Source organism: Rhinolophus hipposideros (genome assembly GCF_964194185.1).
Source record: "Rhinolophus hipposideros genome assembly, chromosome: 21".
Lineage (NCBI taxonomy): Eukaryota > Metazoa > Chordata > Mammalia > Chiroptera > Rhinolophidae > Rhinolophus > Rhinolophus hipposideros.
In genome coordinates, this window is record NC_138067.1 from 35,890,036 (window position 1) to 35,917,404 (window position 27,369).

General features: G+C 48.6%; 3 protein-coding genes across 5 annotated transcripts; all 3 read left to right on the forward strand.

The window, feature by feature from the left end:
- Positions 1-1,014: 1,014 nt before the first annotated feature.
- ETV2 (ETS variant transcription factor 2) lies at positions 1,015-3,507 on the forward strand (the record flags this gene model as incomplete). The annotated part of the gene is made up of 6 exons (XM_081032495.1): positions 1,015-1,087; positions 1,196-1,309; positions 1,602-1,661; positions 1,894-2,415; positions 2,944-3,056; positions 3,288-3,507. 6 exons carry the CDS (start codon positions 1,015-1,017, stop codon positions 3,486-3,488), a joined length of 1,083 nt encoding a protein of 360 aa, XP_080888621.1. The 3' UTR covers positions 3,489-3,507.
- A 2,486-nt stretch (positions 3,508-5,993) lies between these two features.
- COX6B1 (cytochrome c oxidase subunit 6B1) lies at positions 5,994-13,745 on the forward strand. Of its 2 annotated transcripts, none has more exons than XM_081031385.1 (4): positions 5,994-6,111; positions 7,915-8,031; positions 9,149-9,249; positions 13,560-13,745. In XM_081031385.1, the coding sequence occupies exons 2-4, from the start codon at positions 7,926-7,928 to the stop codon at positions 13,611-13,613; spliced, it is 261 nt and encodes an 86-aa protein (XP_080887511.1). In that variant the 5' UTR covers positions 5,994-6,111; positions 7,915-7,925; the 3' UTR covers positions 13,614-13,745. The 2 variants fall into 2 exon arrangements, with proteins under 2 accessions (XP_080887511.1, XP_080887512.1); XM_081031386.1 differs by having other exon boundaries at positions 6,066-6,190.
- Positions 13,746-19,015: 5,270 nt separating this feature from the next.
- Positions 19,016-27,161, forward strand: UPK1A (uroplakin 1A). Of its 2 annotated transcripts, none has more exons than XM_081031387.1 (8): positions 19,016-19,075; positions 19,366-19,454; positions 20,967-21,167; positions 23,676-23,750; positions 23,900-24,007; positions 24,978-25,157; positions 26,465-26,548; positions 26,630-27,161. In XM_081031387.1, exons 2-8 carry the CDS (start codon positions 19,374-19,376, stop codon positions 26,672-26,674), a joined length of 774 nt encoding a protein of 257 aa, XP_080887513.1. In that variant the 5' UTR covers positions 19,016-19,075; positions 19,366-19,373; the 3' UTR covers positions 26,675-27,161. The 2 variants fall into 2 exon arrangements, with proteins under 2 accessions (XP_080887513.1, XP_080887514.1); XM_081031388.1 differs by having other exon boundaries at positions 23,933-24,007; positions 26,630-27,160.
- The last annotated feature ends 208 nt before the right edge of the window (positions 27,162-27,369 follow it).

Below are 27,369 nucleotides of genomic sequence, written 5' to 3' on the forward strand. Positions count from 1 at the left end.
ATAAAATGAGGCTAAGTGTAGTACCTACACGAAAAGATTAAACTAAGGCTCATGGCACTGTTGGTGCCCTGCAATAAGCCTTCAGTAAATGTTAGCTATGACTGGTGTTATTGTTTATATTGTTGATGCTATTGTTATCATGATTGACACTCCCCTGGAGCAGCCCCAGTAAGTCTTCCTCAAAGCCCTCAGAAGGGGAGAACTCTGCCTGGTCAGGGATCCTGGTCCGCCTTCCCCCACCCCATCCCCCGCAATCCTCCTGCGGATTGTGACGTAGGCCCATCGGGTCGGCTCACCGAGGGTCTGGCCGGAAATCCCCCTTCCTGTTGCAGATAAGCCTGGCGCAGCCCAGCTCACCCCAGAACCTCCTCCCCCCATCACACCTCATGTCGCAGGATCAAGTCCCCAAGACGGAGAACCTGTCCACAAGCCCCCTGCCCCGTCCCCATGACCCCCTAAACACTCTGCACCCCCCGTCGCCCAACCTACTGCTACTCAAGCTACTGCCCAAGTCCAAGCCACCCCTGCAGCAGGACAGCCCCAGCTACTGGGAGGCGGCCGGCCATCCCTGGGAGGGGGGAGTGTGGCTCGGCCCCGCCCCGGCCCCCTGCAACTCGACCCCAGCTTCGACCCCCAGCTCTGACGTCTTGGAAAATTCCCCCCTGCCCAGGCCCCCAGGGGAGGGGGTACATGATATGAAATGGGGCTGAGACCCCCAGCTGGAGGCAGAGGGACCCGCCAAAGGTGAGCCATGAACTGGGGACTGGAGGTCTGGTGGCCTGGACTCTTGGGTCTGAGGAAGGCGAGAACTGAGGTCGCTCACTCCTGGTCTGAGAGAAAAGGGCACTGGAAGCCAAGAGTCCAGGGTTCTGGGGGAGCAGGGAGCAGAGGCCTGGACTCCTGGGTCTGAGAGAAGCAAGGGATGGGGAGCCAGAAGGCAGGGTCCCTAAGTGTCACTAGCTCACCCTGTGCCTTTGCACCTCCCTCCCCCCAGAACACTCACAACGAGCATCCATGGATTTGTGGAACTGGGATGAAGAAGCATCACCCCAGGAAGTGCCCCCGGGAAACAGGCTGTCAGGGCTGGGTAGGCTGCTGGGGGGCAGAAGCAATGTGTGTGCATGTGGGGGGGCGGTACCCAGGTGCGGACGGGCCCCCACTGACCCTGACTGTCCCTAACCTCCTGACTCTGCAGAAGGAGCTGAGTTCGGCTTCTATTTCCCTGAACTGGAGCACCAAGGAGACACGCTGACAGAGGAGACATGCTGGAAAGGTGTTTGTGGGCTGGGACCCCTCGGTGCTGGGGAAGGTGAGAGTCTGGGCTCTTCTATCTGAGAGAGGAAGGGGTCTTGCTAGGACTCCTGGAGGTTGAATGGGCTGAGGGCTGTGGGCTTGAACTCCTGAGGTTGAAAGAGGAGGGGGCTTGGGTCCCGAGCCCTAGGTCTGAATGAGTAGGGGTTAGGGAGTAACCACTGAGAGTCGTTACTCTCAGTAATGACTCTCAGTCGTTAGTAAAGACTACTGGGTGAGTGGTTGAGGAGGGTCTCTGGTCATTGCTCACATCCTTCCCGAAATTCAGCTAAGTTCCTTATGCCTCGCAGGGCTCTCGCAGCGGGACTGGGGCTCGGCGTCACCGCACCCAGAAGCATTATGGGGGGCTGGTGAGTGTGCGCGGAGAGGCGGGGGAAGAAGGGGTCTGGGGTTCTCCACCGTGGTTGAAACTTAGCCTTCCCGATCTTTGAGGGAAAACGAAGATAGGACGGGGGACGCCTGTCATCCAGTTGGCCTGCCCTAAATCCGGGAGCCTGGGGCCTCAGGTGCCAGGGCCAAGAGCTTTGATTCCTAGAAGGCCCAAGGGGGCTCCCCTCACTTGGGGTCTATTCCTCCTCACAGAACACGCCCCTCAGCCTCTTCCGTGGTCGGGAGACTGGACCCACCTGGCGTGTACCGGCTGGGATGCTTGGAGCCGCGTCTCGCCGGCCATGGGCCCCGCCCCTCCTGGTCTGGGCCCCGCCCCTCCTGGTCTGGGCCCCGCCCCTCCTGGCCTGGGCCCCGCCCCCTTCGCTGGGTCTGAAGGAGTGGCGGGCCAGAATTACACCACCTCCGCGGAAGGGGCCAGCTCGTGGTCGCGCGCCCCCACCGCGGCCAGCTCCACCAGCTGGGACTGTTCCATTGGCCCCGACCGCGCCGCCTACTGGGGCAAGGGCCTCGGCGGGGAGCAGCGCGCCGTCTGTACCACTTCTTGGGGTGGGCCTGCGGGCTCGGACTATCCCACCTCCTGGGACTCTGGGCTGCACACGGATTGCACCACCTCTTCGAAGGAGTACGGGAGTTCAGATCTCACCACTAACTCCGAACTGAGGCAGCAGTCGGACGGCGCAACTTTGGCTCGTGACTCCAAAACTAACCACCGAGGTGAGAGGTCTGTGAGACTTCGTTGGGAGGGAGCGAAGCCCGTGTCCCTGGAGGACGGGCCTCGTCTCCTAAGGGCGGAACCCGGGAAACTGGCAGTGAGGGGGCGGGGCTTAGATACCTAAGAGTTGGAAGAAGAGGAGGCGGTGGCCCTCCTAAATCCTGAAGGAGGGGAGGAAAAGACATTGGTAGTCTTCTAGGGAGCAAGGGACGAGGATCTAGGCTCCTGGGTTATGTGAGAGGCATAGGGTCTGGATGCCTGGGTCCCAAAGGTGGGGCAGCCAAACCCCTACATCCCCGAGATGGGAACCCCGGATGTCTGGGTCCCCAAGGCCGACTCTTGGGTCCCTTACATGGAGGGATCCGGACTCGCTGGTCCCCGAGGAGAAGGGGTTCCAGACTCCTAGGTCCAGAGTGGAGAAGACCTGGACCCTTGGATCTTCGAGGTGAGGGAGCCGGGATTCCTGGGTCATCGAAGCGACATGGACGGGGCCCAGGAAGCCTGAGTGTTTACCTACCTTCACCCTGCAGGTCCCATTCAGCTGTGGCAGTTCCTCCTGGAGCTACTCCAAGATGGGGCGCGTAACAGCTGCATCCGCTGGACTGGCAACAGCCGCGAGTTCCAGCTGTGTGACCCCAAAGAGGTGGGACAGCTTCCCGGACCCACCAAGTCCTGCCCCAGTCTCCTCTTGTTCAGCCTAGCCCCGCCATTCATTTTGGTTCTTGGCCCCGCCCCAACCTCACCCTCACCTCCACCAGACTCTGCCCGGCTTAAACCGTGTCCGGACTGTACCCGAACTCTGCCCACGAGGCCTTTGCCAAACCGCTCCCCACCCCCTACCACCACCCCAGACTAAGCCGGGTCTCCGCCCTAGGTGGCGCGGCTGTGGGGAGAGCGCAAGCGGAAACCCGGCATGAATTACGAGAAGCTGAGCCGAGGCCTGCGCTACTACTATCGCCGCGACATCGTGCGCAAGAGCGGTGGGCGCAAGTACACTTACCGCTTCGGGGGCCGCGTGCCTGGCCTAGGTTATGCAGACCGCGAGGTGGGAGGACAGGGAGCAGCGACCCAATAAAAATATCCCGTCAAAACTCATCCGCGTGCTGTCTGCATCTTTTCCACTGGTACTGACCAGACCCACCGCTGGGAGCCTGTGTGTGTGCACCACCAACCACCACCACCACTATCCCACCCCACCCCCGCCTGTGTGATCCCAAGATACACCATGACCAAAAGAGACCCAGACCCTTAGGGAACCTACTGTGTGCTCACTGTGTAATGGGACATGCAAAGGACTTAAACTCAGTCCCCATAGGATCTACTGTGTGCCTGCCCTATGCTGGGGCTTGTGAAGAAATCTGACCCAGTTACTAACTTGCGAGTTTACCTACTCTGCCCCCCTTGAAAAGAGGACTGAGGCTCCAAAAAGGGCTTACTGTGTGCCCTCACAGTGCTAGGGACTATCAAGGAATTAGACCTAGTGCTTGCCCCCCAAAACCACCGACTGCTTTCACATTCCGAGCTGGAGGACATAGAATTCAGATCTAGACCCCAAGGATAGCCTACCCCAATCTGGGAACCACTGAGTCCCTAAAGAGAGCCAGCTGAGTGGTCCTGCTGTAGGTGATGCCTGGGATTCAGCAGTGACCAAGACAACTCTGGACTCTGCCCTTAGGGAGCCCACAGTCTGGTGGGGCAGACTGGGATAGTCCACAACGATCAGGGCTGGGATGGGGAAACTGACCTAATCTGGGGCAGGGGAGGTTAGGGAAGGCTTCCTGAAGGAGAAAACAGCTGGCTTGAGGTCAGGTAGACAAAGAATGTTCCAGGCAGAAGAAACAGCATAAGCAAAGGCCTGGAGGTAGAAGATCTCACAGTACTGTTCAATGAACTAAAATATCACTGTGTTGGAGAGCGGACCATGGGTCAGTTCACAAAGGGTCTGTGGGGCCATGGTAAGCAGGCTGGACTTTGTTCTGAGGGCAGAGGGGAGCCATGGAGGGGTTAAGCAGGAAAGGGATTTGGGCTTTAGGAAGATATCATTTAAGGGGGTGAATGCAGGCATATACACAGGTAGTTCCACAAATAATTGAAATGTTGAAAAACACAGACTGTGTAAGAGGCCCCTGATCAATAAGGCCTGGACATTGCACCCAACACAGTATCGGGAAAGCTTTGGAGGCCAGACCAAGAGGAGGGATGAAAGCAGTTCTCTTTCGCAGCTCCTTCTTCCAGTCCCCAGAAGGTGCTTTATTCACACAAGACATTCACTCTGACAAATATTTATAGAGCACCACCTACTTGCTAGGCACTATTTTAAGTGCTAGCGATACAATGGTAAGCCAGACAAAAATTGCTCCTTTACAATCTTCTATGGTATCGAGGGAGACAAAAGAAAGTAAACAGAACAAAAGGAAGGACATAGTATGTGAAAAGATAATGCTATGGAGAAATAAAGTAGGGAAGGGAGATAGAGACTGGGAAGATGGCAACTTTAAACATTTTGTCTGAGAAGGACTCACCAACAAAGTGACATTTAAGGACAAAACTAAAGGACGTCGGGCCAGCATGGTGGTTCAGGTGGTTGGAGCGCCATGCTCCTAACACTGAGGTCTCTTTTTCGAGAGCTGCTGTGGGCTGCTGTGGGCTACAGCGTGCTGTCAGGAGCGGGCGGTGGCCAGTGCAGCCAGCGGGAGTAGTTGGCAGCCATTGTGAGCGGCCATGGGCTGCTGTGTGCTGCCGTAGGCTACCATGTGCTGCCATGAGAGGCTGGTGGCCACCAGCATGGGCCAGGGAGCTGTGTCCTACACAACTAGACTGAGAAACAACGGCTTGAACCGGAGTGGGAGGGGGGGAGGCAGTAGGAGGAAAAAACAAAACTGAAGGTGAGGAAAGAGGAGGAGCTGTGGGAAGAACATTTCAGACCAGGGGAACAGCAAGTGTAAAGGCCCGTGGGGGAAGCAGCCTTCATGTTTAAAGATCTTTTAAGAGGCCAGCTCCCAAGTTGCAACAGTGGGAGTAAAGAGAAGAGGGATAGAGATTTTGACCTAAACAAAGAGGTAAACTGAGGCAAGATCAAAAGATGAGTTTCTACCTTCTGAGGTTTGGAGGTGGAATCTAGGCAATCCCCTTAACGTGACAAATGACCCTGGAAGAAAGAGTTGTTCTTTTTCAATACCCTAACAACTGACCCCATAATAATCATGGGGTTGCCTTTTATTCAACGATGCATCCCTCACCCTTACAGAAGTACCTGGCACAGGTTAAGTGTTCAATAAATAATTCTTGCACGAATAAGAGTACTTCCACTTGGATTTTTTCCCCAGGCCCAGTCTCCAACCAGCCCCAGCAATCAGAACTCCTTCCCGGTAAAACCAGAGAGACAATGAGAGCCTGTAACTAGGCGACTTCCCAAGCCCCAGCTCGGAGCATTTTTAAGTGCTACGCAAGCTCATGATTGGGCCCAGAGTGATGATGAACAGGCATTCAGCCCAATAGAAAATCGGAATTCGCATAAATGGGCGTGGCCGTAATGGCTTCAGGGACCGCCTCCCCGTAGGCGCTCTAGCCGCGTGGAAGACTCCTCTATAGCCTAACTCGCCCGGCTTCCGGCCCGTCTTAATTCCGCTTCCGGTCAGAGGGAACCGTCTTTGCTGAGGGTCACATTGAGCCGGGAGCCGCTTCAGGGGTTTGTTTAGGTGAGTGTCGAGGACTCGGGAACCCGGGACTCCATCCTGGGGGACTGAGGAACCGGACGTTAGCTTCCTCGAGAACGAGGTGAGGTTTCCGGCCGCAGGCGTTCGGCCTCCCGGGGCCCTGAGGTCCTGTTGTGTTAGTAGGTATAGCTAAGGATCATTTAGTTCTTCCTTAATGTCGGGTAACATTCCAAGCGACTCGTATTAGTTAATTTAGTCCTCCCTCCAGCCCTATGAGGTAGGGCCTGTGATTGTCCTTTTTGACAGGGAGGCAACTGAGGCTCAGAGATACTCAGATACGTAGCGAACGACCAGGATTTGCACCCCGGTGTCTGGGCTGCAGTGCTCTTAGTCGCTGGGCCGCAGACGTGGTCCCCGCGGCTTTCCTGGGCCGCAGCCCAGCTCCCGGGTGTTTGGCCCTTCCTCTTCCCCTTGGAGTTGGTGGGGCCGCAATGTCGTCACCCATCCACCCTCATTCCCAGATAATGGGTCGGGGTCTCGCCCCAAACGACTGTTCCGACCACGTGTGTCCCAGCAGCTGGTGTTCTACACCCCCCGCCCCACCTCCAGGAAATACCCTGCTGCTTCAGATCCCCCACGATTACCTTGGATCGCTTGAATTGAACACTGGCTTGCGCGCCTCTATGTAACCCCACGACTTCTCTGGAATGGAGGCAGTTTCTCTCAGATTCCCGGGTGAACACTTAGTGTCACCTCATAAGAGACTTTATAACAGAGGTTTTTTAACCCTGGGTCCATAGCATCAATAGAGTTCAAGGGGTGCTAGTAGTCAAATGGGGGGGGGGATTACATCTGTATTTTTACTAATCGCTAATTGAAAAGTACCATTTCCTTCAGTTAGGTATGGAGGCAACAGCATCAGTGTTAGCAGCGTCTGTTGACTTTGTCAGCTGTGAGAATCACAGTTCATCTTATGTCAATCACATTATGGTTGCAGATGTCACAAAATATTGTCACTCATGATTACTTCAAAATTGTGGTCGTTGATGAATCCTCAGCTACATAAAACTGGTTTTCTTTGTGAGCATGTGCAATTTTTTTTTTTTTAAAGATTTTATTGGGGAAGGAGAAACAGGACTTTATTGGGGAACAGTGTGTACTTCCAGGCCTTTTTTTGAGGAATCGAACTGGCAACCTTGTGGTTGAGAGCCCACTGGCCCATGTGGGAATCGAACCAGCAGCCTTCGGAGTTAGGAGCATGGAGCTCTAACCGCCTGAGCCACCGGGCCGGCCCCATGTGCAATTTTTTAATGCACTTAAACATAGTCTGAGAAAAGGGGTCATTAGTCCCCAGAAGAGTGAATGGCACCAGAGACGTTAAGAACCTGTGCATTGTCGGTCATGTCAGTGATTGGGTGCAGCTCCACCACTTGTATGCTGTGTGACCTTGAGAAGTCATTTGGACACCCTGACCTTTGTGGAACCCTGTTAGAAATAGTTTCTACCTTTTAGAGTGGCTGCAGAATTAAAGCGAATAGAACAGCACCTGACCTGTAGTAAGCACTAAATGAGTGCTTATTTAGTGTTATTTTGTGACAGATAAGGCCTGATTTCACCAAGGAGTTGACCACCCTTCCTCCAAACCTTGCTGTGATTTCCACATTTAGATTTATGATTTGCCCTGTCCTTCACCTCTGTGTGTGTACGTTGAGAGGGAGGGTGTGGCACCTTATTCATATCCAGCCCATCTTCTGTGTCTGGGGCCCCCTGGGGCCTGGGTGGGTTGGCATGCCCAGGCTCAGTTCCCCTAAAACCTCTGTCAACACCCTCTCTCTTTGCCTCCAGGAGTCAGCAAGATGGCAGAAGACATCAAGACCAAAATCAAGAATTACCAGACTGCCCCTTTTGACAGCCGCTTCCCCAACCAGAATCAGACCAGGAACTGTTGGCAGAACTACCTGGGTAAGCGGGGCATGGTGGTGGGGGGAATACAGAACTTCCCCTGGTCCCATAGCTGTAGTTGCTTACTTACCTCTTGCCTCACTGGGACCCATGCATGCTAGGCCTTTTGTCTTTTATTTTAGACATCCTCACAGGGCCCATGCCCCTTACCAACTGTGTTTAGGATGTGGGCCACTGCTATAAATTTTGGTTCCTATGATGATTTTTTTAAAAAAAGATTTGTGTGTGTGCGCGCGCGCGCAAGTGAGATAACATACAGGAAGTACAAAAACCAATGTACAATGAAATGAATAATTCTAAAGTGAACCCCCGTGTAACTATAATCTGGATAGAAAAGTGGACATTGCCAGGACTCCGCACGCCCCTGCCTATTGCATGCCCTTTCTTGTGTTCACTAGAGATGTAACCGCATCCATATAAGACAATCACATTTTGGTTTTCTCACCATTTTTATGTTTGCCTTTTTGTGAACTTTATAAATCCTGTATATATTCTCTTGTGTTTGGATTTCTTAATTCAACAGTTTTGAATATTCATCTGTGTGGTGACATGCAGTTTGCTCATTTTCATTGCTGCACAGTTTCCCACAGTTTATTTATGGCACTTGAGTAGTTTCCAGTTTGGGGCTCTTACAACTGATGCTGCTGTAAACGTTCTTATAGATGGAATTTGATGTCCATGAGAATGCTTTTCTGTCTAGGGAATATGCCCCGGAGTGGAATACCTGGAGTAATTATTTTTTTTTTAATTTATTGCCTGCTTTTCAAAACCAGATTATGCCCCTCTTGTCTTCCTCTCTCAGACTCCAGCATCTTAGCATTAAGACCATCTTCCCCTTCCCTTGCCCTGGTTCTGCGTTTCCATAATGGCCCTCATGTTGTCCCATCAGTCCTGACCCCGAGTTTCCAAGTTGAAGAGCAGTTCTCTAGGGATTACAAAGTCAATTTAGTGAGGTTTATCTAGCCCTTTGTAGTACTCTTGTAAGCATGTGCATTCTTTGTGAAATGTGTGTGTGTCTGTAGAACTGGTTGTGAGGTAAAAAGTATTTCTGTGAGTTCTGCTCAAAGACGTGTTCTAGCCCTTTGTCTAGGCTGACCCAGAACCTCTTTTTTCACAGACTTCCACCGCTGTGAGAAGGCAATGACTGCTAAACGGGGTGATGTCTCCGTGTGCGAATGGTACCGGCGTGTGTACAAGTCCCTGTGCCCCATATCCTGGGTACGTGACTCCTCCTAGGGCCCTTGGGATGCTGGGGCGGGGTCTTAGGAAAGGGGAGTGTGGTGACTTGGTGGGAGCTGATCTGTGAGAGGCAGAAGGACAGGGCATTACACTGTGCCTGGGGCTTGGCCTTTTCTTCTTAGAATTGCTTTCCTTTCCTTCTTTCACTGATGCTCTCAGCTATTCAGGGCTCTCAGCCAAAGAGACCAGGGCTGTCTTCTTGCTGGATCCACCTCGCTCATGTACTCTACAGATGTGTACTCAGTTTTGCTCCCTGTCCCTGGGGAGCTCACCATCTGTGCAGTCCTGTCCTTTACGAACATTTTCAAATATGCATAAAAGTAGAGACAATAATTAAGTGACCCCAAGTAATACTTATTACCAAAATTGAGTAGTGTCAAGATTTTTCCACATTTCCTTCATCTATTTTCTTTTTCTTCTGTCCTCTGTTGAAGTATTCTGGAGCAAATCCCAGACATGTCATTTCACCCCTAATCTACTTCGGTGTGCATCTCTAAAAAATATGATGCAATAAGGCAGTCCTTTTAGCCCTGATTTGACCAGACCTTTTGTCACTATTTAATACTCTCTGCCATATCCTCTTTTTTTAATGAAGAATTTATGTTTAATATTATTCTGTTTCATTAAATCGAAGACCCCATTGACTGCAAGAAACATCGAGAGATGTTCATATCTTTTTTTTAAAATGCTGGAAATGAATGTAACAAGCATGCTAATTTCAGAGATGTTAAAGTAAAATAATGTGCCTTAGAGTCAAAATATGATAGTATTGCAAAAGTAATAGTGCTCATTTAAAAAACAACAAATGTGAGCAGTACAGTAAAATAAAAAGTAGAAACCCACTTCTGTTCCCCAATCTCCCTCCCCTGAGGTAGCTGCTGTTAACTCTTTTTCTCCGTATATAAAGTTATCATACATAAGCCTGTGGTCCTTTCTGTGTGTGGATGGTTCATACTATATATTATGTTCTATGACTTGCTTTGCTCATCAATGTGTCTTGGAGCCCCTTTTTTTTTCCAAAATGACAATGCATATAGATCTGCCTTATTCATTTTAATAACTTACAGATGCTTTTATTTAACTGGTCCTCTTGGTTGAGATTATGTTCTAATTTTTCAGCACTTTAAGCATCCTTGATGTACATCTTTTGGGGCTCATTTCTTGAGAACAAATTGCCTTAATGGCACTCTTCCTCGGCTCACTTGGTTTTCCTCTCACCTCTCTGGCCGCATTGTCTCAAGTGTCTGAGAACCCGGTGTGCTCCCAGGATTACCCCTTGTCCCTGGGTGATCTTGGGTAACGTAATGTTTTGATCTATCATCCTCCCTCCAACCTCATTGGGTGCGTGCTGGATGGGGTGCTCGGGTCATGCTTCCAGTCCCAGTGCTGCCCCACACCCCAGTCTCTAGGACCTAGGCCTGCCCCTACCTGGGAGCATCAGACTGTGTGGTTCCTCCACTCAGGTGCCTGCTGTGTCTGCCCTGTTACGCTGGATATAAATGCACTCTGCACAAGCGCCTTTAGACCCAGTAGTCCTGGCTTTTTATTTCAAAAACTTGGTGAAGTAAAAATAAGTGTTTTATTATTGTTGTTTCGTTTTCACTTCACAGAAACTTAAAAAATACAAGGGGCTGAAAAGGGTCCCCATTCTCCTGTTGTAGCATATTCCAGGTCTTTCCTGTGTGTTTTTTAAATTAATTTCTAATCTCCATATGTGTATTTTGGGATGGGTAGGGGCCGGAGGCTAGCACTCTTTCTACATGAGCATTTAAGACATTTTTTTCAAACCATCTTTTATTTTCTGTTTTTTTAAAAATCTTCAGTTTCTCCATGAAAAATAGCATTAGCTTTTTATAGTCCTCAGAATGAGAAATATATATAATGTAGACAGTGAAAGTCCCCCTGGTCACCCTCTTCCTAAACTTCCCTTAGGAATTTGGTAAATCTTCCTCTGTGTACTAATGTATGTGTAGGTGTGGTTTCATGTATTTTTAAAAAATGTAGATATGAGTCATACTTTAGATAGTTTCTTTTGTACTTTGCTTTTTTTGTTAACATGCATTGTATTCGTATTTTCATATCAGTGCAGTAGTTATTGGGTAGCCATCATCTTTTTTTTTTTTAAGATTTTATTGGGGAAGGGGAACAGTGTGTATGTACTTCCAGGACTTTTTGCCAAGTCAAGTTGTTGTCCTTTCAATCTTGTGGAGTGTGCCATCCAGCTTCAAGTTGTTGTCCTTTCAGTCTTAGTTATGGAGGGCGCAGCTCAGCTCCAGGTCCATTTGCCGTTGCTAGTTGCAGGGGGCGCAGCCCACCATCCCTTGCGGGAGTCTAACCGGTAACCTTGTGGTTGAGAACACACGTTCCAAGCCATCCGGGAGCTCAGCGGCAGCTCAGCTCAAGGTGCCGTGTTCAATCTTAGTTGCAGGGGGCGCTGCCCACCGTCCCTTGCGGGACTCGAGGAATCGAACTAACAGCCTTGTGGTTGAGAGCCCACTAGCCCATGTGGGAATCGAACCGGCAGCCTTCGGAGTTAGGAGCGCAGAGCTCCAACGGCCTGAGCCACTGGGCCAGTCTGCCATCGTCTTTAATAGTTAAGAGATAGTCCCCCTTTACCTGGACTCATTCTTTTTTCACTATTTTAAATGATACTTGAGTGTACAATTCCATTTCAGGAAATGTTTTCCTCTCTATTTGAATGGTTTCCTTAGTTTCCTTTCATGAAGTGGGATTGTTGGACAAAGGGTAATTTGCCAAAGTACCAGACCAACCTGATTCTTTAATTTAAAAGGGAGTGGAGACATAAACCCAGCGACTGAGAAATTCACACTTAGAACTGTAGACTGTAGTCAATACAAGTCCAGGATGCGGTAATCCAGATGAATCCCAGACATGAAAAGATGTTCCTCTCCACTCAAGTCACCAGGGAAATGCAGCTTAAAACAACAAAGATATGCTTGTTTTTACCTTTCAGTCTGGTGCAAGAATTATAAACGTTGATAGTGCTAATTGTTGGTGGTTCTGAGGTCACTTTTGAGGTCAATTTGGCAGGATCTTTCAAAATGAAGAAAAATATGTACTCTAGATGTGACATTTTTCAAAATGAAAAAATCATACTCTAGACATCCTAGAAAAATGTTCATATACAAGGATATCCTTTGCACAGTTGTTTGCAATGGGGAACATTCAGAAACAACCCAGGTTAGGTACATAATGATAGATAGGTTTGTCTTGATCTACATGACAGAATATAGAAAGAGCTCTGAGACTTGTGGGGGAAAAGCAAGTTGCAGGACAATCTATATAGTATGGCCGTGTGTGTGTGTGTGTGTGTGTGTGTTAAAGTAGAGTATTTGTGATGTGGGGGTGTGTGTAAATAAAATAGGCACATACATGGCACTTATTGTGTAGGCCAAGTACGTTGTAAGCACTTTATATTGTATAAGGGCAAACATGCTATAAAAAATAAGACGAGGTAGGTACTATTAGTATCCTTATTGTACAGAATTGGAAACTGAGGCCCTGAAAGGTTGAATAATTTGTCCAAGGTCACACAACTAGGAAGTGATACAGATACAGTCTCTCTTTTCCATGCTTTTATCCACTGCCTCTACTATATAGCGTGTGTGTGTGTGTGTGTGTGTGTGTGTAAATGAATATGCCTCTAACTGCCTGTAGGAAGGCCCACAGGGAGCAAAGTGTTACTTCTGGAGAGTGTTAACATTGTCATTTTGGCCGTTCTGTCATTTGTTATGTTACGCATACATCTGATCAACAGTAGTATCGCACTCTATTCCATTTGTCCCCTTTTTGAACTTGACTGTCTATCTTGGAGATCCATTTATTTCTGGAGCATAGAGGAGCCTTACTTTTTTCACAGCTGCCTAGTATTGCTTATCTCCTCTATTCTGACTAATATCTTTGAGTGTTGACTCTGAAGTTCCTGAAGCAGGACGTAGCCACTGTCTTTAAGCTCTTGTACCTCACACGTCTCCCCATGGACAGCCCCACACTGAGCCTGGGATTTTTCTGCATGTTATTGCTTCCCCACCCCCCACCCTCTCATCTCCACCCCCTGCAGTGGGTCAGCTCATGTCAGCTCATTCAGAACAGTGATTCTTGTCTTTCTGGGTCACTGCTGGTTCCCCAGCTCCTGGAGCAGTGTCACTAGTGGAGTTACTTGTTAACTGACTGAAGAAATGAGCAGGTGGGCAAAGTGAGGAAGACAAAGAAGTCCATCCATCTGGTTTACCCACAAAGAACGAGTAATACTGGCTGTGTTTCTGCAGGTGTCGACCTGGGATGACCGCCGGGCAGAAGGCACATTTCCTGGGAAGATCTAAACTGGCTCCACCCCACCTTTCTTCTGTCCTCCGTCCTTCTCCCGGGGAGGTGAAGGGGGACCTGGGTACATCCCGCCCTGGGATCCTGAATCATGGCTTAACTAATAATAAATACTTGTTGGAAAAGTGTAAGAGAGTGTATGTATAAACAAGCTGGATGATTGGGCAAGAAGCTAGGGTGCAAATAGTGCCTGGACCAGTAAGAGGGGCTTCAGTGATTATTTTTTGTTTTGTTTTTGATTTTGACTTTATCAAACTTTGACCACGTCCTCTGTGAAAGACAACAGAGTAAGTGCTTATACGAAATAGCCCCAAGCCCCTGTATGTGCTAAAATTTTATGTGTTCCCTTAATTATCTGTACAATTCTTTGAACTTTTCTTACATAATTTTTGAGTCACATGAAAATAGTATAATAAAAACGCATATGTACCCATCACCTAGCTTCAACAATTATCAATAAACAACCAGTTTCATCTCTAATTACCCCCCACCTCTGGGTAATTTTAAAATAAATCCTAGAGATCATATTTTATCCAGAAATAAGTATATGAATGATGAAATAAATATATGTATCTCTTAGAGAGACATTTTTTAAAAGAATCACACTATATTACACCTAAGAAATTATTGTTAATATCTTAATACTTAAATACTTGATATCATGTAATAAGCAGTCTTCTGCACAGTGTGTAATTTCTCCCTATGTTCCAGGCTTTCTCTTTCATTTGATCATGGTGATTACTGGAAGTCATTTAAGTAGGCCGAATTCAGAAATGTTCTTCCTCGACACCCCCTAAAGAATTGCCATACAATAACAGCCCAAAATGTCATCCACCACATGTGTCAACAGGGAGCTCCTCCTGAGACAGCGTAACCACCAGAGCACCAGGTTGTGGCCAAACTGGTGTTTCTTCAAGACCACTCAAATGATTATCTGAAAGATCATCAAACGTGCAGGGTGATGATTCTTGTACCGAAGAAAACGCCCGAGGGAGGGATCTGCAGTGGCTGCCTGTGAAGAGCAGGGGCTGGAAGGGACCCTGGTGCACGCAGAGGGACTTCGAGGGGCTGTAGAAGCTTATGGCCTGTGTTGAAAATAGCAAAGAACTTGAACGTAGTGAAAATTTCACATGAAATCAGTGAAAAGTCCAGATACAGGACTTCCCCTGACTCCAGTCACCTAATTCTGCCCAGAGGCTGCCAGCCCTAGCAGTTTCCAACGTATTTTTCCAGATAGCCCGTACGCCTAGAAGTGTTTATATGTACATATTTTATATGTGCTTAACTTGAGAAAGATTTGATACGGTTTTCCTGTTTCTTCCGATCTACCGCTGTGCTCACACACTCCCTACCTACTGCACTGGCCTCTTCGGGGTGACGGGAACTGAGAAGTTCAACGCATCAACCTGGCTCCGACCTCAAGGCCTGTGTGCACTTGCTGTTGCTCTGCCTGGATGCTTTTCCACCAGATACCCACACAGCTCGCTGCCCCCTGCATTCAAGTCTTCTTCAAACATAACTCAGGCCTTTCCTGACCATCAGCCTACCATTTCAACTCCCACACGCTTGGCAGTGCTTCACGCCTTTCGTTTCTGAAGCACTTACCGTTAATATTCCCTATGTTTTACTTACTCATCCGTGATAATTGCCCCCCCCCCACCACCACCACTAGAATGTAATTTCCATGAGGAAATTAAAAATATAAATATATTCTGCCTTCCAGAATTTTATTATGAAAATGTTCAGGCACATAGAAAAAGTGGACAAATAGTACAATGATTGCCCTTACACCCATCACCTATGTTCAACAATTGTTAACATTGTCCTATTTACTTTGTTTATGTATACATGTTATTTTTTATTGCACCATTTAAAAGTAGTTTCCAAACAGCTTGACACTTCACTCCTAAATATTTAAGCATGCATCTCTGAAAAATGACATGGTCCTTCATACAGTTACCACTCCTAAGAAAAACGAATTCCCAAATTGCCCATTTTGTTGTTTAGTTTGTTTTTGTATACTAGGATCCAATCAAGGTTCACATCTGTATTAGGTTTTTAGGTATCTAGTCTTTAAAAATTCTAGAATAGCCACCCCCACAATCTGCCCACCCTTATAAGGCAGAATTTTTTAAGAGTCCAGGCCAGGTGCCTTATAGAATGTCCCCCACTCTGGATTTGACTTTTTGTTTCCTCATGGTGTCATTTAGCTTGTTTTTTGTAGCTCTTATACACTGGAAGTTAACTCATCAGAAGAACCTGCTTGATTAGAAGCAGGTTAAGTATTTTTGGCAAGAATCCTTCCCGCGTGTATCTTATTGCATCCCATCAGGAGATACCTGATGTCAGGTTACCCCATTAGTAGTGGTCAAGTCTAATCCCTGGGAAAGGTCGTAGCCACTAGCTGTGTGTCCTCTGGAAAGATGTTTTCCGTTTTCGCCATTGGCAAATGACCTGTGAGGTGATACTATGGGGAGCAGTTCCACCATGGCACCGTGACAACCTTCCACATCTCCACATAAGCCACATAGGCAAGACTTAACTGTGGTCTGACCTGAACCTTAGCACAACTCCTAATGATTCCTCCTGAAACAAAAGGAGATAAGCAGTCTTGCGAAAAGCTGCCATGAGGCAGTCTCTCATCCACCTCCCTCTCTTACAGCACACTGCTACAAGACCATTTCTCATCTATCTCCCTGTTGCAGTTGAACACAGGACTCTACCTCACTGCCCCTTAGGGTATAGCTACGGGCTGTAAAACTAAAGCTACCATGCTGATTCCTTTACCTGACTTATCTCAGGCCTTCCAACAGCTCAATGAGCCATATGTTATTAGACCTCTATTTTACAAGTAAGGAAACTGACATTTCAATCTCCCTGCCAGTTCATGTGGCTGTGGGTTTCCTTTTAGTGTGTCTGTGTAGGAGAGGGTTCAGTGCAGGAAACAGAAACCTCCCAGGCATATTAAGTAGAAAGGGATTTAATATGAGGAATTTGGTACAGTAAAACTGTGATAATGTGAATTTGAATATATTACACCCTCATTTCATTGTATTCATTGAATATAGCGTTACAATAGGGTTTTATATTACTTTTAAAAAATATCTGGTAGTCCAGATAATGAATGAAGAAAAGAAAGAATTAGAATATCAGCATTTTGCAACCCCTGATGAACCTAAGGCTTATATCAATGGCTGCAAACATCACCTAGGGAGAGAACCAAACAGGATGTGCTTCCAGAGGGAAGCACTCATCAACCACCCATGAACGTGACATCTTGAGCTTCTACAAAGCTAGCACCTTCCCATTACACCACAGTACAAAATGAAAGAAAAATCATATGATCATCAATCGATGCAGAAAAAAGTACTTGATAAAATTCAACATCGTTTTATAATAACTCTTCTGGGTGTAGCAGAAACACACCTCAACATAAAGCCATATGTGACAATGCCACAGCCAGTGTCCTACAGTGAAAGGCTGAAAGCTTTTCCTCTAAGATCAGGAACAAGACAACAGTGCCCACTCTTACCACGCTATTAATATGTACTGGAGGTTCTAGACAAAGCAATTAGGAAAAAAAAATCTAGCTCAGAAAGGAAGAAGTAAAATGGTCTCTGAAGATGATCTTATGCAGAGAAAATCCTAAATACCAAAAAAAGTGTTAGAACTAATAAATGAATTCAGTAAAGTTGCTGCTAACAACTTCGACTGCATACAAAAACTCTACCGCTACTCCCCCCCCATTAACTAATGGTATCTATAGTTATTTTTAATACTTTTGTCCCTTAACCTATATGCTAGAGTTAGGGTAGGCATATGTCACCTTTAGGACATCTTGGCATTGTGATTTTTTTTAAAGGAAGTAATTAGCAGTTCAAAATATGTTTGAAGACTGGCTTATATAATAGAAAGAATAGTGAAAATTCAAGTTTGACATTAAAGTACACTGGCTTCATGATTCAGAAAAAGATGGATCCCTTTTATGTCTGGTGACATTAAATGATGTCACCTTTTTGCTTTTACTGGACATTTTACATAACTTCCAACTGCTAACAGTTACCAACTTTTTGAAAATAAAAATATTTCATATTGTTAGCCTGGTTTTATCATTTGGCAAATTATTTTAGCTAAACCTTATAAAATTTACTTGATAGGTCGTGTACATTATTATTTAAATTTTCTCATTAATCCTTAATATAAATGTAAATCAACAAAAAAACCATTTTAAATGTAAAGTGGATTAACTAAAAACCTAATTATCCATTTTAATTGGAAAGCATCTCATGTGTCTTACTACCAAGCCAGTGTCTTGATATCAGAATTTCAAGTTCCATTTGTTTGCCCATTTCGCATACACCTGGCCCTCCTCGTTGAAAAGTTCTGGGGAGGGACTGGGGGCCCCAAGCCACCAATTATGCCTGCGGAACCACTCTTCTGCCACTAGGGGATGCCATCGGAGGGAACGTGGGCCTCTGTGGAGCGCTGCTGCTGAGGCTGGGCCACTTGCAGCTCACCAGGACTGAAAGACCCTTGGCACACATCTCCGCACTCAGTTCCCACTGCCGGCCAGGAAAGTGGTCTGATGATACCCATTCTGCAAATGCAAATGTACACACCAAGTCCCGCAGCACAGAGGAAACAGCTAGGATTTGAGCCTAGGTCTCTGATTCTGCAGCCTTGAAGACGTTTCCATCCTTGGCTTCTCACCATGACCCTGCTTTGTCTCTACGTGTGTGGTGGTGGTGGTGGGAGGGGGGCTTTACTTCCACCAAGTCCATTCAGTGTGTCCCCTCCGTTTTTCTGGCACACTTCTTTTCCCCCTCACTGTACACTCATCTCGAACTGCCCTCCCACACGCATCTCCTGCCATCTTCTCTCTTCGGTCCAGAGCCCATACAATCAGCCTTCTGAGCATCCCGCCCACCTGCCCCCTTATCTCCTTCCTACCTCCCTGCCTTGGTCCAGCACTATCCTTGCCTGCCAGGGTGCCTACCTGGGCCTCCTCCTGGGCTCCTAGTCTTGGAGAGGTGGGACCACCAGCAGAGGGGGCAGTTCTGGGATTCAGGATTTGTGTGCAGGTCTGACTTGGATCTCTCTCCTGCTCCCAGGAAGGTCCATGTCCTAAGGAGAGACATTAGGCAGTGCACTCACCCTCCCAACCCCCCCACCCTCCCACCCCAGTAGCCTGGGAATCAAAAGCCACCTGCATGTCACCCTGCCCATGTGGCCAGACACCAGCACAATCTGGAATTTCAGGTCTATAAATCACAGGGTGAGGGTGGGGGTAGGGGTGGGGGCACATAAAGCTGTTCTCTCATGCTGGTTTGCCTGCTTGACCTCTTGTCTCCTCCTCCAGGTACCTTCCCCCCTTCCTGGGAGACTGGCCCAAGGAGGGGCCTGGGCATATATAGGGAGCCACTTTGGGAGGGGCTGGCCAGACAAGCTTCAGGCAGAGAAGGTGAGGAGGAGTCTGGATGGCAGGGGAAGCTGGGGAGGTTTGAGGCTCAAGGAAGGCCAGCACTGGGCTCTGGCCAGTGACTGCCCTGCTTCAGCCACACTTTCCTTTTCTGTAAAATGGGCCACCCCTGGGGTTGAGGGAAGCTGGGCCAATGCAGTACCACCCTGGGCCCGGGAGAAAGCCAGGAGCAACCCCTGGCAGCATGGGTGTGGAGTGGAGGCCGTAGTCCAGATGGGCCCTCCCTCCCCTCCTGGCCTTTTCCTGGCCTCATTCCTGCTCATGTGTCCCAGGCAGGACGATGGCTTCTGCAACAGCAGAGGCAGAGAAGGGGTCTCCGATTGTGGTGGGGCTGCTGGTCGTGGGCAACATCATTATTCTGGTGAGACATCCCCAGTGCTGGGAGCTGAGTGGGCGGGTGGGGATAAGGGGGTAGTCCTGATCCTGGGGTGGGTGGCAAGGGCCCAGCACTCCCCAGCAGGCCAGTGCTGCAAGCTCTCAAGTCAGAGCAGGCTGGTTTTGAGTCCCAGTTCTGCCTCTCCCCAGCTATGTGACCTTGAGCAAGTGACTTTGCTTCCCTGTGCCTGTTTCCCCATCTATAGATTATGTCCTCATTATGGGGATGTTAGTGTGGATTAATCCATGTATGGCCCTCAGCTCGGAAAAAGTGCTTGACACATGCTAGCTATTGTCGTTACATGATTATAGACATAAGGTGCCTGTTTGGCACACAGGAGGCCCATAATAATGAATAATAACAATGTCTTTTACTTAATATTTAATGTAAAGAAAATATGTCATATCTGTACACAACTCTGGAGGTAGACAGCCTGGGTTCAAATCCCAGGTCTGCCACTTTCTATTGTGGAACCTGGAGCCAGTGATGTCCCTTCTCTGGGCCTCAATTTTCTCATGTGGAAGATGGAGATAAAATAGTACTGCTGAGAGGATAAAATGAGTTATTGGATTAACGTGCTTAGACCCTTTTGGCACACGTGCTTGCTCTTTGTATTGGCCATAACAACAATGTACCCTACAGCTGGTAACAATGATCGTCACACAGAAACCAGTTTGCGTCCTAATGCTTGGCACCTAGTACGTCCTCTAGGAGTGTTCATTTGATTGTTGTCAGAGGTATCCACCAAGAAGTTTCCTCTCTCTTGTTCCCCATCCCTTACCCCACAAGTAACCAGATGTTTTAGTTTCTCCAACATTTCAACAAATACAAGTAATAGGAGGACATATACTATTTTCTCCCCTTTCTTGCCCCAGATGTAGCTCGTTCCACATCCTGTTTCGTGCCTCTCATTTCTTCCTGCTCACACAGTCTGTAGCCACTGCACAGGAGTTCTCAGAGAGCCTCCCCGCCCTTTTTCACAACTGCACAGCACTGCGTTGTGTGGCATTCTGGTTCCTCTACCCACCGTGCTGCAAGGGCATCACCTTGTGGGGTTGTGATTTTCCTGTATGGGCAGGTGTGTGTGTAGGATTGATTTCTGCAAGTGGTATTGCTGGACCAAAGGGTTGATGCCTTTGTAATTGTTCTGGCGATGGCCAGATTCGCCTCTTCAGGAAATAACACTAGTAAAGGTTGACCGAGCAGCTCCTCTGTGCCAGCCATGTGCTCCAGGCTTTGCATGTGGCATCTTGTCTTCTTGAAGCAGCTGGCAGCTGTGAGGGGTCAGGAGTCTGGCTGGGCCTTCCCTTTTCTCCTGGTCTCTGTCCAGCCTCATCCCTGCTCATGGAAGGCGATGTGTTTGCCGCTCTTATTATGTGCCCACTTTACCGAGCAGGCAGTGGAGGCTCAGAATGGGGAAGAAGCTTGCTCACAGAGACTCCTGCAGCCAGGGCTGCTGTCCCTGAGCAGGCCTTTCTAACCAGCTGTCCTGTCCAGCTGTCAGGCCTGGCCCTGTTTGCTGAGACAGTATGGGTGACGGCCGACCAGTACCGTGTATACCCACTGATGGGCGTCTCAGGCAAGGATGACGTCTTTGCTGGCGCCTGGATCGCCATCTTCTGTGGCTTCTCCTTCTTCGTTGTGGCCAGCTTTGGTGTGGGAGCAGCGCTCTGCCGCCGGCGGTCCATGATCCTCACGGTGAGGCCCCAGGGGGAGGGGGTGGGGACAGGTGGGTCATAATAGCAACCACCATCACAGCCAGTGTGTGTTCAGCATGGCACCACACTTGGGCCTTGGGCAATCATTTCATTTCACCTTTCCATAACCCAATGACCTAGGCTTGGCCATCCCTATCATTTCAGAAAGAAAACTGGGCACAGGGAAGGAAGGGAAGGAAGCTCTCTGTACAGGCAGATGGCTCTTAAGTAGCAGGACTGGGATTTGAGCCTCAGCTAGTTGGTCTGCAGAGTCTGTGCTCATGAAGGCTGTCAATAGCAACGGCAGTAATGATAGCACAGCTACCATCTAAGGAGCACTCACTGCTTTTTAAATGTTTTACGTGGATTCGTTCATTTATTCCTCACAACCCACCATGAGATACCATCATCATCATCATCATCATCGCGAGCCCATTTGACAGAATTGAAACTGAGGCTCAGAGAAATGAAGTTCCTTATTGAGAGTCACAACGCAAGTGAGTGACAGAACCAGGATTTAAACCTGAGCAGTTCAGCATTTGAGCCTGTGCTCTTAATCTCTGCCAACAACAATAATTGCAACAACACCCACACTTCCCAGGGCATTTCATGTACCTGGACACTAGAGACTAAGCAGTTTAGAAAATGAGCTCTTTCAGTCCTCCCTGAAGTTAATGCTTTTGTACCCATTTACCAGATAAGAAAACTGAGGTTCAAAGAGGCCAAAGCCCAGGTGATAGGGAAAGCAGTGATTTCAATCCTGGCCCCACTGACACAGAACTAATGCTGTGCTTCCTCTACCTTTGAGGGCCCTTTAGAGTCCCAGGAGCACCTGCTTATTTCATCAACAAATGTTTGTTGAGCAAGAACCATGTGCCAAGCCCTATGGTAGGCACTAGGGCAGGGGTGTCCAAACATTTTTCAACGTTTTTTACCAAGGGCCATATGCGGTAAAATACACAAACAGCCGGCCACTCACTCGAGGTGAAGTACGTATTGCCTCACCTGGTTTATTTAAGTAAACTAAATATATTTTTGGAATTTGCTACGGGCCAATTAAAAATATTGCGGGCCGCAGTTGGCCCGCAGGCCGCAGTTTGGACACTCCTGCACTAGGGCTATGTAGTGAGCAAAACATAAAGTCTTTGCCCTAGGGGAGGTGTTCTGAGAGTGGGAGACAGTGACGAGGGAAGGGAGAGCTGCAGGGGGGAAGGCAGAGGGAAGGCCTGGCAGCCAGAGAAAGCAACATGGGAGGTGAGGAGTAAGCCTGAGTGAGTATTCCAGGTGGAGGGAACGGCAAGAGCAAAGGCTCTGAAGCCAGAGGAGGCCAGTGTGGCTGGAGCCAAGTGGGGGTGGGGATGAGAGAGGCGGTGAGGTGAGGGTAGATGGGGTGGTGGGGAGAAGACTGGGGGAGGGGTGGGCATGAAGGATGAGGGGAGAAAGGGAAGGTGGCCCTTACGGGCCTTGATAAGGACTTTGGCTTTGCCATGAGGAAGATGGAAAACAGGAAAGACTGGTTTCCTTCTTTTGAAATTTCTTTTCTGCATTTGATTCTCTGGCATAATAATTTAACAAAAACCCTAAAAGTTCACCCAACTACCAAAAAAAAAGTGTGTGTCTTTTCTCTCTCCTCTATTAGTTTGCCATTAACAAAGACACAGAATTGAAAACATATATATTGAAAACATATATAATTGGAAATATATATTTTATGGGACATTTCAAACATAGAGTAGAGAGAATGGCGTGATGAACCCTGCATACCTATCACCTAGTTTCAACATCATCAACCTCAGACTGGTCCACTTTGTCTTCTCTACTCCACTTTCTGCCTGCCCGCATTTTTCTTTCCTGCGGTATTTTGAAGCACATTCCAGACACCAAGTCATTTACCTGTAAATACTTGAGTGCACCTTTCTCTGAGTGATAAGGACATTGTTTTAAAGCAGTCAGGCATGTTGTACCACCCTTCACCCCCTGTTGCTTCAAGGGTGAAGGTGAGAGGTGAGGATAGGAAAATAATTTTCATTAAACATCAGTCAAGAATCTTTTTTTTTTTTTTTGCCCAACCACCATGCCACTGGCCCACCTGCAAAATTCACCTAGCTCCTTCGTATCTGTCTTCCAATACCCAGTGTGTGTTCACATGTCCCTGGTTGTCTCGAGAATGTCTTTTTTCTTTTCTAAAGTAGACATTTATTTTACCGCATCCAAGCCTATAGTGAACTTCAGCAAATACTTTACATATTTTTTCTTGATTTCATTTTCCCCTAACATTTCATTATGAAAAACTTCAAACATGGAAAATGTGAAAGCCTGAGCCGCGAACAGCTGTATGCCCACCACGTAGATCCTACCGTTCACGCTGCCCTACACTTAAAAAAAAAAGAAAAAAAGTGCATTTCCATCTATCAGTCCATTCCTGGGGGGGAAAGGGAGTGGGAAGGTGACTTCATAGGCTTTGCCCTGACAAGGCTGTCTGTTGCTCCTTGCCTCCGTCTCTCCCCAGTACCTGACGCTCATGCTCATCGTATACATCTTTGAGTGTGCCTCTTGTATCACGTCCTACACCCACCGAGACTACGTGAGCCGGGCAGAGGCCAGGGGAGGGGCATGACTTCGGGTGGGGGGGAGGGAGTGTGGTGAGGGTCTCAGCTGAGGGTGGAGGCCGACCCCTCTCCCCACCCAGCGCAGATAGACCCTGTTCTTCCTGGGTCCCTATTCCCTCTGCAGATGGTGTCCAACCCATCCCTGATTACCAAGCAGATGCTGACATTCTACAGTGCAGACTCGGACCAGGGCCGAGAACTGACCCGCCTCTGGGACCGCATCATGATGGAGGTGGGCAAGGGGTGGGGACAGGGCCGGAGGACCTGGGGGTCTGACCACAGAGGGAGGTAGGGATCCCACTAGGCCCACTGCTACATGATATCCACTCGTGCTTCTTATGAGGGAGGCTCTGGTCATTGTCATTTTCCAGATGAGGTATACAGCCCCCCCCCCCAAACAAAAAGGGAAAGTCACTTGTCCAGGGTCAGATGGTTGGTGACAGAGCTGGGATCCAATCCTGGCCGCCTAGATCCAGGGCCCCTGCTCTTAGTCATTACACATATTGCATTAACAACAAACACTTAATGAGCACTAACTCCTGTTTAGCACTGTCCAAGGCACTTGTCAAGCTTATTTACTCCTCACAACCACCCTGTAAGGGAGATCAGCTTTTCGGCGATGAGGAAACTGAGGCAAGAGGTTGAGGGGCTTGCACGGGTTCACACAGCTGGTAGGTCACAGAACCAGAAGGATTCAAGGATGACAGGTTCTAGAAACCACGTTCTTAATTAAACCCCACATGACACAGCAGCACAGAGGAGAATACTGGGGATCCAAGCGAAACTGAGGTCCCAGTTTGGCTCAAGTCACACAGCTAGCCAGGACTGGAACCCATGCTTGAAAGAGCCTATGTTTTCATCCTTCAGGGGCCATAAACATCCACAGGGCCTAGGAGAAGCCAGAAATTCACCTTTTGGTGTCATTTACCTCAGGTTTTGTGGACACCTAATTCAAAAGAATTTTAAAATAAATCAGTGTGTGTTTGATCCCAAGCCTCCATCAGTCTCTTAGTCCTAGAACAAATATCTTCTAGTTCTTGCTCATACACACAGACACCGCCTTCCTCTTTGAGGCCCAGGACATGGGGACGTTGGGCCCAGTTGTGGTGCAGGACAACCTTGTCATTCCTCGCTGTGTGACCTCAGGTGAGCAACTGTCTGCTCTGAGCCACAGCTTCCCTGACCCCTGCCTTTCTCTCCAGCAAGAGTGTTGTGGCACATCTGGTCCTATGGACTGGGTGAACTTCACATCAGCCTTCCGGGCGGCCACCCCTGAGGTGGTGTTCCCCTGGCCCCCATTGTGCTGTCGGAGGACCGGCAACTTCATCCCCCTCAATGAAGAAGGGTGCCGCCTGGGCCACGTGGACTACCTGTTCACCAAGGTGGGTCCCCTCCCCGCTGCTACACCTGTCTGTGGTCTCTCTGGCCCTCTCTGGTTCTTCTATCTCTACCTCCCTTCCACTGTCTGTCACCTCCTCATCCCCTCTCTGGCTTTCTTTCTCTCCCTTCTTTGTGGTTCTCTCAACTCTCCCTCCTTCTGTCCCTTCCTCCCTCTGCAAGTCAGCAGGATACATACAGGGGCTGTCTTACTCAGACCTGGCATCTGCAAGTTTTCTCAGGTTGTCTGGAAATATGAGCAACAATAATAATAGCAATAGAAAAACACCAATAACGACTTACATTTATTGAGTTTTACTTTGTACCAGGCATCTTTCTAATTGCTTTAAGTTTTTATCTTATTTCTCACCACAGCCTGATGAGGTAAAGATGATAATAATCCCATTTTACAGATGATGAAACTCAGAGGTCACTCACTAAGGAAGGAAGGATCTGGGGTTTGATTTCAGTCAGTTAAGCTCCATACAGGTGCTTTAACTACTGAAAGGAGAGTGCAGAGGCAGAGAGAGAAACCAGAGGAGGTTAGGCCAAGAGAAGTGGTCCCAGTGATCCCTCTGGCTGCGCTTGGCTGCTTGGGGTCCTTCGGCAGTGTATCTTAGATCAGGTGTCGTGGAGGGGGGAGCCTGTGTGCACGCCATCACCCTCTCAGCGTTGGACAGATCTGTTTCCAGCTCAGACTATGTGCAGAGCACTTCCAGGCATCATCTCATGGAATCCCCGTAACTGCTTTCAGAGGGCAGTGCTGTTAAGGTCACCACTTCACAGATGGGGAAACTGAGGCTCAGAGGGTCAGACTCCTACTTAGGCCCCATAGTCAGCAAATGGCAGAGCTGGCCCCCAGCTTGGTCCTGCCTGACTCCAGGGCACACGCTCGGAACCTTTGTTCTTGGCTGCTCCCAAGTCGGGGCAGGGGTCCATGAAGGTGACTGGCGTGGGGCTCTGGCCCTACTTGGCCTCTTCTCTAAATGAGGAGACGTGGGCACTGGACTGCTCCTAAAGGCAGATTTCAAAGCCGTGGAATTTGTGGGCAGCATGGACAGCCAGCTGTAAACACAATCGCCCTCAGGCTGTCATAGTGACCACCAGGAAAGCACCTCTTCTGCAAGGCCTGGATTCAAGGCCGCATCCCTTCTCCCTGAAACCATCCTGGGAGGTAGACTGTGTCATGATCCCCATTGCACAGGTGAGAAAACCAAGGCTCAAGGAAGGAAGCGATTTCACACAGTGACTCTTGCTTTCAGTAGCCAGCCTCTCTGGGCATTTTCTCAAACCCTCACTTTCTCCTGCCCAGGGCTGTTTCGAACACATTGGCCATGCCATCGACAGCTACACATGGGGCATCTCGTGGTTCGGGTTTGCCATCCTGATGTGGACGGTGAGAGGCGGGGAGCCAATGGGCTGGGTGGGATGTGGGTGTGGGGCTATCCCCCCCTCACCTGGCTGCCTCCTCATCCAGCTTCCTGTGATGCTGATAGCCATGTATTTCTATACGACATTGTGAGGAACAAGAAGGGAAGGCCATGTGAACGCCTCGGCCTCCTGCTCCTGCTCCTGCTGCCTCTGGCTCAGGCCTGGATGACCGCCTGACCCACACCTTCCCACCTCCCTCATCCTTCCCTCCTTCTACTCCCAAGATCTTTTACAGGTTTCTGAGCCCTACTGGGAGTTGGGGGTGCCCTGAACCCCTGGACATGTACGCATGGGCCCTTAGCCCTTAACCTCATTTCATGTGTGGATTCCTGGTCCATGTACCAGTGTCCTCAGATCTCACCACCCCATTCACAGATGCCTCTCTTGTGCTCCCTGAGCTCCTCCTTCATGGTGGATGTCGCCATTATTACTGAGTAGCTTGTGCTTGTCTATTTATGTTCTTGGTAGACTGGGATTGCCGTGACGGGGGGACAAGCTCTGTCATGGTCACTTTATTGTCCCCAGCATCTCCCAGCACTGGGCTGAGCATATCTAATAATAAATCAATACATACTGGTTGCGTGACTTAATTTGTTTTCTTCTGGGGCAAAAGTGAATGAACAAGAACTCTTCCAATGGAAGTGACAAAAACCCAACTGGCACTGACTGAAACATAAAGTGGAATTTATTGGCCCATGTAACTGAGTCAATAGGGCTGAATCTAGGGGTTCAGTCTAGGTTTCCAGGAAACCTGCTTCATTCTAAGGCAGGATTTCTCTGCAACAC